Consider the following 9,061-nt stretch of genomic DNA (forward strand, 5'->3'; position numbering starts at 1 on the left):
TTACTATGAGTGATCTTCCAATAATAATGTTTAGTTCTTCAATACAACACAAACACCATTGATCCAAGAGAAGAGAGAGAACGATAGTTAGAAAGTACATACTAGAATCTATTCATGTATATGTATTGAGAGAGAGAAAATGGTGAATATATATTGAAAAAAAAGTGAAAATGAATATATGTAAAATATGCTTGTAGAATATAATATTGTATATAATTTTATTCCAATTTAATAATTAATTATTTGAAATTAAATTTCAAACTCATAATTTATTAATATGTTAATAGAGAAATTTAACACTCATCATAAAGTGTATATGATGAACCATGAAAAAAGACAACCATATAAATTTAAGAGATTAATTACTATACACTGTCAGTGTAAAAAGTTTTACACCGTCGGTTTATCACCATCACCCGTTTGTATTACTTTATAGATTTTTAAAATAAAAGTCAAACTTATTTTAATATCCAACGTCTATAATTAAGTGATGGTGTAAAACTCTTTTACACTGACAGTGTATTTCAATTAATCTCTAAATTTAATACATAATGAAATTTAAGTATCCAATAACTAAACCATAATATTATTATTATTATTATTATTATTATTATTATTATTATTATTATTATTATTTTATTATTATTATTATTATTATTATTATTATTATTATTATTATTATTATTATTATTATTATTATTATTATTATTATTATTATTATTATTATTATTATTATTATTATTATTATTATTATTATCAGTATTAGTTTATATTTGGATAACAAAATAGATATCCATTTTTAGGTTTATATTTGGATAACAAAATAGATATCCATTTTTATAATTTAGCATTTGGATTGAATTTTAAAAGGTGAAATAATTTGGATACTAATTTGGTTAAGAATAAACATTTTTTTTTCACATCCCTACTTGCCTCCTTAGCTTTTTTTTTCTTCAGAAAATATCATTTAAACATTACATGCTAGCACCTATGAAGCACGTACACCCTAAAATGACTCAGACAAACACCGGTAATAATTTGAAAAAACGAATAAATTAAATTCAATCACAAGTATCAGTGGCGGTGTCTTACATGAACACGAACACAAACACATTTTTTTAGAGGTGTCAGTGCTACATAGGTTATCACTCATTTGCACTTGTATTTAATGTTAGAAATGTGATTTAAATATTTCATAAAGTGACACAAAACACAACCAGTTAGATTTTGATAATAAAACATGCATAAATATTGCTCTTAATGATGAAATACTTCAAATCTTGATTGTTATATATTTTAATCTTTTCACGATTATATATTTTAATATTTTAAAGATAATTTGTCGTTAATTGATATATGTTAGCTAGAGATGTCAAAATGGGCTATCCGATCCTAAACGGGTCGACCCTGACGGATCTCAAACTTTTTAGGGTCAGACCAAAATTTGCCTATTGCAATTGGGCTCACAAATTACTACCCGAGTAGGTCCTGTATGGGGTTCAGGCTACCCAGCCCTAAATGGACTTTTTGAAATTATTTTTTATAAAATTAAAATTAAAATTAAAATTCTAATATATATTATAAATATAATAAAAAAATATAGTATTTTAAGCATAATACATTTTTTAAGTACTATATTTTGTTTATAAATACTATAATATGTTTTTAAATATAATACATATATAATAATAATAATAATAATAATAATAATAATAATAATAATAATAATAATATATTTAAAATAAGAGAAATAAATAGAATATGAATTTTTTTTGAAATAAAATACAAAACAATTGATTATTAATTTGATTATATTAATTTATAGTATTTAAAAGAGAAAGACGAGCTATAATATTTAGTGAGTGAAAAAAAGTAATGAATTGTTTTGGAGTGAAACTATATAAGTATTAATATATTTTTTAAAAATACATAGTTATGCAAGTCTAACGGGCTATCCACGACTCATACTAGCTGACCTTAATGGATAGTAAATTTTTTAGAATCGGATTAAAACAACCATGAAAAATATGTATTCTAATTTTAAGGTCCAAATCCTATGATTTTTCGGATTTGGCGGGCCGTGTAACACCCCAATTTTAATAAATTATTTTATTTTAATTGAATTATACTTTTTGTGTATTTATTTGATTATTGTGTGTGAGTGAGAGAGAGAGGGGATATGAGTGACCTTGTAGTAGGGTGTGGAGATTAATTAGAAAAATATAGAATAACTTATAATTATTTTATTAATTGAAATAATATTTTGATTTTATTATTTAAATAATAGTATTTTAATTATTAAATAAAATAATATGAGTAGTAACATTTTTAGTGAATTTAATTATTTTATTATTAGAGATAAAATAATAAGAATAAAATAATTAAATATAGAAAATATAAGAGGAAGAGTATTGTAGGAGTTTTCTGAGTAAGTGAAGATAGAAAAGTAAATTCAAAATTTATGAGTTTTGTTATTATAAAAAGAAAGTTAGAGAGTTTTTGACAATAAGTGAATTGGAAGAGTGGAAGAGTTATGGCAAAAAGAAAAACAAGAGGAAAGCTATCATAGAAGGAGAAAAAAAACCAAGAACATAATCAACCATTGCTGCTAGAAGAACAATGTAGTGGGGGATAATTTTCAATAGGGCTTCTGCATGAGGGGTAGAGTAGATGTGTCCTTAACCTTCAATAGGGAATTGAGTTGTTCATGAAATTTTGAGTGTCTATGACATTATGATGTTAATTGGTTGAATTGATGTGTATTTTCGTGTCTAATTTGGTATGTGATTACTGTTTTGAAATTGTTAATATTTTCCACCATTTTTGAAGATTTGAAGCTTTAAGGTTAATATGTTTTCTAGAGAATTGAGAATTTTGTGTTAAATTGTTGTTTTAATCATTAGATAAGTGTAGTACGTCGAATTCTAGATCGAGATTTTTTACGGAATCGAAATCGGAGGTCCGGAAGGGCTTATATGGTGGAAAACACAGAAAAGTAAATTTTGGGCATTTACCCACAGATTATAGGACTTAGTGACGAACTAACTGTGGAAAAAAACTCAGTTTTGTGTGACGTCCGTCAACCCTCATGACTTTCGCTGTGCCTAACGAAAAATATCATAACTTAAGATCCGTGACTCCGTTTGGGACGCGGTTCGAAGATTTGGAAAACTAACGCGTAGTACTATCTCATGGTGATGCCTTAAGAGGTTGAATGTGCACTTAATGGCGTGAATATACTATTTTACTTAAGGTGTAATGTCAATGACCGCGTTTCTAGTTGTTGAGTTGGCTTTTATGTGTTGTGTTGTCGTGCGATTCATGTTAACTGCTGTTGGACATGTTTTGGGTGACTTAAATTAATTAATTGTATGATTACATTGGATTTTTTAATGTTGATAATTGATTTAAAAAATGATTTAATTGTTATAATTAAATCGATAATACTATTTGGTGTTGTTATGTGATTAACAAAAGATGATGTTTTGTATGCAAAAAATTAATTGTATATGGTGTATGAATATTTGAGTTGTGTGATGCTTGTTTGTGAATATGCATAATTGTTGTTGTGGTGGTAGTAGTTCGAAGGGGGCACTATGTTGTTGTATGCTATTTATGTTTTGATGTTGTTTATGGAACATTGTATGATTAATTGTTGTGATCATTATGTTTGCACAATGAATTGATTAAATTGATGTGTTGTTTGAAATATAATTGTGTTGAGATGAATTATTAGCATGTTTGTGTTGCACTATTGATTGATAATGTACATTTTGTGATTTTGGTGTGATGTAATTTAGAGAGGGGATTACTTGAGTTGTCAATGCATTTACGTTAGGATTAGATATGGGTCTTAACGCATTGATATTGATGATATGATCATGCATCATAAGAGTTGTGTCAAGAGACATGTTCAGTAATTCAAAAGAGGGGACTAGTGGCTTGTCTCAAGCTCGGAGAAAGGGCTTGGAACTTAAAAAGGGGGCTTAGGGGTTCAGAAGAGGGGACCCAGTTCTAGAGAGAACCAAATGTTGAGTTGGTACCACATGCATATGCATAGAGTTGCATAGTCAAGTTGCATTACATAATTGTTGAGTTGTGATTGATTAATAAGTTTGAGTGTGGGATTGTATTGAGATATTACTGTGAATGAGTTATTATTGATGAGTTGATGTGAAAATGTAATTGATATACTGTGATTTGAGATTGTGTAGATTATTATATGTGTTGATATCCTACCTTTCAGTATATGCCTACTATTATTGAATGTGATTTTTTATTCTTTCTGTTATAATGTTGACTTTACATAAACATTGTGTAGATACTCAAAAGTAGAGTCGCCGCTCTGAATGAAAGCTATTTCTTTTAATTTTTTTGTTATAGTTTTGATTATCTTTAAAATGTAAAACTAAATAACATTTGCTTTGTTTTAGGTTGAGATTTACAAATATACCCCCATAAAATAATTTTAACTCGTATGCATTATATTTCATAATTATTATGTCATTAAATCTTTTAAGAGATACTCAAAAGTTCTAAGTAAAAATGTTGTTTATGGTTCCGGTTAAAACGCATAGGTGTTATAATTTGGTGTAACTATAGGATTTCTCAAATGCTAATATAGTTTACAAATGCGCATAACTTAATGTTCGAGTTTCTTTATTATAGTTGTGAGGAAAAGATATATATGAAATCAACGTCAAGGTGTCGTGTTTCTACCAAAATGGGTCATATTATCTGTCCCTATCTCAAACTTTGATTATATAACAACAACATCACCGAAAGCATTTTCATCTCACTCTCGTTTATGAACCTAATCACAACACTTCGATAATCTCCCATAAAAGCCTCTCAATTATTCAATTCCATCATTACTTTCAGTTTCCAGAGAAATGGGTTCTGATAGCAACAATTTGGGATTCTTGAAGGAGATCGGTTTGGGTGCTACTAACATCGGTTCTTTCATCAATGGCCAATGGAAAGCCAACGGTCCTACTGTTCATTCCGTCAATCCTTCCACCAATCAGGTTACCTGCTTTCGCGCTATTCTTTTTCCCACTATTTTTTATTTGAAATTTTGTTTCTGTGCGGAGTGAAAATTGAGTATTTCGAGTTTGAGCTTGATTGATTATTGCTGTAATACTGCATTTGCATGTGGATGTTTGGATTTGAGGTGAATTTAGCTAGGTCTTGGTTGAGTGATTTTGTTAAAGCTATAAAGTCTAGTTTTTGTTGAAATTACGGGTTCACTGTGATTTTGAATCAATCCGAGTAAGCACTTGTTTTTTTGCATGGTTTGATGGAGATTTTAGCTTTTATGTTTATGTGTTTAATTATTGTTTGGTTTGAATTTAGGTTATTGCTTCCGTGACTGAAGCAACTTTGGATGATTATGAAGAGGGATTGAGAGCTAGCAGTGAAGCAGCAAAGACATGGAGGACTGTGAGTTTTTTTTTTTTTTTGTTTCTTTGATTTTTGTATTTGATGTTTTTCTGGTGAGTGTTGTACTGTATACTACTTCCGTGGTATAATTGCGATAAATGAGAATGAACTTGTGATGTTTTAACAGGTTCCGGCACCGAAAAGAGGTGAGATTGTAAGACAGATTGGGGATGCGTTGAGGGCTAAGTTGGATCCACTTGGTAGGTTGGTGGCTCTTGAGATGGGGAAAATTCTTGCTGAAGGAATTGGTGAGGTTCAGGTATGTAAAATAAAATCTCTTTATTCTGCAAATTGTTGGCTGCAATTGGATTATATGTTGATTTAAATTGTAAATATTCTTTAAAATGTGAAAGGATTTGATTTGTCAATTTTGTTTTATGATTTGTAATCTTTCATATTATTTGTTACAGGAAATTATTGATATGTGTGATTATTCTGTTGGGCTGAGCCGACAACTGAATGGATCAATTATCCCATCAGAACGTAAGTTTCTTCGATGCTAATTTCTTTCCATGATGTTTTGGTTCTGAATTAATTTTCTCAGGGCTTTTTCTTTACAGGTCCAGAGCATATGATGTTTGAGGTTTGATATTAAGCCGTTATTATTCTGTTATTTGGTTACCAATTTATCATGGAGGTTGAATTATGAACTTTACTCTGCTCTTACACTACAGGTATGGAACCCATTAGGAATCGTTGGTGTAATCACTGCTTTCAACTTTCCATGTGCTGTACTAGGTATGCTTTTTCTTGCAGTGATAAATTTCTGGTCATTCTAATGATTAAAATGTTTATACCCTGATCATTTCTGTTTTGTCTTAGGATGGAATGCTTGCATTGCACTAGTCGGTGGTAACACTGTTGTTTGGTAAGTTGACATGTCACTGAGTATGAGCATGCCTGTAAATTTCAGAACAATTTTCTTGCGGCAGATCATAATGAACTAAATGACTTTTATGCAAATCTTTGTGAACTTTTTATGGGATATATCGTCAGCTGCCTGCAATGTGTTTCAAATTTTTAACAAAATTTTGTTGTCTATCTATTACAATTTTTTCTTATCACCACACAAATTACAGGAAGGGCGCGCCAACTACTCCATTGATAACTGTTGCTGTGACAAAGCTGATTGCTGAAGTTTTTGAGAGGAACAATTTACCCGGAGCAATATTTACCGCTCTCTGTGGGGGTGCTGATATTGGGCACGCAATAGCGAAAGACACACGCATTCCTTTGGTTTCATTTACTGGAAGCTCAAAGGTAGTTTCTTTGTTTGCTTTATTTGTTTACTCTATTGTAGGTCTTACTACAATCACTATTTATAAAGATATGTGATATCTCTTAACACCCTATAGCATAATCTTATTAGTGCAAATACCTCTATTTGTGAAACACTGTAATCATGTATATGTTGCTCTTGCATCCAATTAAAACACATTACGTTGAGATACTGTGCCAATTGTTTGCTTTAGTACAATTTGTTGAGCTGATAATGATGGGTTCCTATCATAGGTGGGCGCGCTGGTCCAGCAAACAGTGAGTCAAAGATTTGGCAAAACCTTGCTTGAGTTGAGTGGTAACAATGCAATAATAGTCATGGATGATGCCGATATCACATTGGCTGTGCGCTCTATTTTCTTTGCAGCTGTCGGTACTGCTGGTCAGCGTTGTACAACCTGTCGTAGACTGGTATTGAAACCAATTTTGAAAAATTGAGTTCACAATTTGAATTGAGCCATATGTGATTTTCGTAAGGTATATGTAATATTTAATCAACTTGCATTGTACTGCAGTATCTGCATGAGAGTGTTTATGCAAACGTGCTTGAACAACTTACCGCACTCTACAAACAAGTCAAAATTGGGAATCCTCTGGAGGAAGGGACACTAGTTGGGCCTCTGCATACTCGTTCTGCGGTGGAAAATTTTAAGAATGGTATTTCTGCAATTAAATCTCAGGCAAGTCATGTCAGTCTTTTCTAGTTAAGTAAAATAGGGTCTGCATGTAACTTTCCATGTTATATATAATTTTGCTCGCTATTATATGCAACTTTTTCCTCAAATGTGATGTATGCTTGTATTTGTTGTGCGGAGTTGGTTAACTATATTCTCTGATTTTCAGGGAGGGAAGATTGTAACAGGGGGGTCTGTATTAGAGTCGGAAGGAAACTTTGTCGTGCCAACGATTGTTGAGATTTCTGCAGATGCTGCTGTAGTTAAAGAAGAATTGTTTGCTCCAGTTCTCTATGTTATGAAATTTAAGGTAGTATATTATCTATATATATATCTTCTATTCTATTGAAGTTGTTTCCGTTGGAATTTTGTATCTGAATGCATTTCACGAATTTATTTTCTGCAGGATCTTGAAGAAGCAATTGCCTTGAACAATTCCGTACCTCAAGGATTGAGTAGTTCCATCTTCACACAAAAGCCTTCTACTATATTCAAATGGATAGGGTAAGCATTCTTACTTTGGCTCCAGCACTTGAGGACTAACCGAAACCCCTTCAAAGACGATTGTGGTATCATTTTGCATACTCATGGGTGTGATTGTTGTGTAGGCCAAGTGGAAGTGATTGTGGTATTGTAAATGTGAACATACCAACAAATGGAGCTGAGATTGGAGGTGCCTTTGGTGGAGAAAAGGCAACTGGTGGTGGTCGTGAAGCTGGAAGTGACTCGTGGAAGCAATACATGCGCCGTTCTACATGGTATGATGCATTATCTTCTCTACATGTTTTATCAATAGTAAACAGTATATCTTATTTTTCTGGGCATGCTCTTTAATGCCATTATAATTGTTGTCTTGTGCAGTACCATCAATTATGGAAGTGAATTGCCATTAGCTCAGGGAATTAACTTTGGCTAATTTTGAAGTTTGGTAGACATGAGTTCAAATGGTGGAAACACTCTTTTCAAATGGTTGTTTCAACCAGATATGTTGTGAAAGTGGCACGGTTGATGTTTGAGATTGAATAAACAAATGCCCAATTAATTGAGTGTTTGGAATTCTTATTTCCAATAAAAATGCTGAGTTTGAGGAATAAAAGTTGTTTCTTTAGATATGAATGTTTATTACATATTTTTTTCTGAATCTTTTAAACACTCTTAAATTTAGTTCGATATTATCCTAAACTGAAACAAACACATCTGAAAAAACACAATATTAGAATTCAAAAAATTACCAAAACTGGCTAAAGTATTTGTACTTGATTAGCTTCATTATAGAAATGGTGGACCACCACCTCCCCTGCCAGTTACATGAGAAGATGGGTCTTCCTGACACAGACCACCACCTCCCATGCCTGTTCGATGAGACAATGGATCTTCCTGACAAGTGTCCTACCAACATGCACCATGGCTAAAGAATTGACATGTAACCCCACTGATGCAAATCATTGTCTTCTAGCAAAGGACAAGCCTACAAGCGCACTGCACAAGTCCCGGCCAAACCACCAACTATCAATCCTCTTTTCATCGCTACCTCTTGGTCTTCATTCAACTTGAACCACCACACTGGTGGAGGCCTCCGCCCAACTAGCACTACTTCTCGAGTAACCTCTGCTTCCACTCTTTTAACCAATGCTCTAGAACTAAGAGAGACCACTTCTTCCACTCTA

General features: G+C 31.9%; 1 protein-coding gene across 2 annotated transcripts; it reads left to right on the forward strand.

Annotated features, from left to right (window-relative positions):
* The first annotated feature begins 4,626 nt into the window (after window positions 1-4,626).
* On the forward strand, window positions 4,627-8,506 carry LOC127135842 (aldehyde dehydrogenase family 7 member A1). Of its 2 annotated transcripts, none has more exons than NM_001427733.1 (14): window positions 4,627-5,027; window positions 5,356-5,442; window positions 5,570-5,701; window positions 5,853-5,925; window positions 6,003-6,025; window positions 6,117-6,180; window positions 6,265-6,310; window positions 6,522-6,702; window positions 6,955-7,131; window positions 7,236-7,400; window positions 7,564-7,704; window positions 7,801-7,898; window positions 8,003-8,152; window positions 8,256-8,493. In NM_001427733.1, exons 1-14 carry the CDS (start codon window positions 4,893-4,895, stop codon window positions 8,308-8,310), a joined length of 1,527 nt encoding a protein of 508 aa, NP_001414662.1. In that variant the 5' UTR covers window positions 4,627-4,892; the 3' UTR covers window positions 8,311-8,493. The 2 variants fall into 2 exon arrangements, with proteins under 2 accessions (NP_001414662.1, XP_050918434.1); XM_051062477.1 differs by having other exon boundaries at window positions 4,657-5,027; window positions 7,236-7,404; window positions 7,568-7,704; window positions 8,256-8,506.
* The last annotated feature ends 555 nt before the right edge of the window (window positions 8,507-9,061 follow it).

This window comes from Lathyrus oleraceus, chromosome 1 (assembly GCF_024323335.1).
Source record: "Lathyrus oleraceus cultivar Zhongwan6 chromosome 1, CAAS_Psat_ZW6_1.0, whole genome shotgun sequence".
Lineage (NCBI taxonomy): Eukaryota > Viridiplantae > Streptophyta > Magnoliopsida > Fabales > Fabaceae > Lathyrus > Lathyrus oleraceus.

What these genes read in the sequence shown, in the direction of transcription:
- LOC127135842 (NM_001427733.1), top strand. Translation starts at nt 4,893, where the DNA reads ATGGGTTCTGATAGCAACAATTTGGGATTCTTGAAGGAGATCGGTTTG. An exon ending in AAGGAATTGGTGAGGTTCAG is followed by an intron (nt 5,702 to 5,852) that starts GTATGTAAAATA and finishes TATTTGTTACAG; the next exon opens with GAAATTATTGATATGTGTGA. An exon ending in ATCAATTATCCCATCAGAAC is followed by an intron (nt 5,926 to 6,002) that starts GTAAGTTTCTTC and finishes TTTTCTTTACAG; the next exon opens with GTCCAGAGCATATGATGTTT.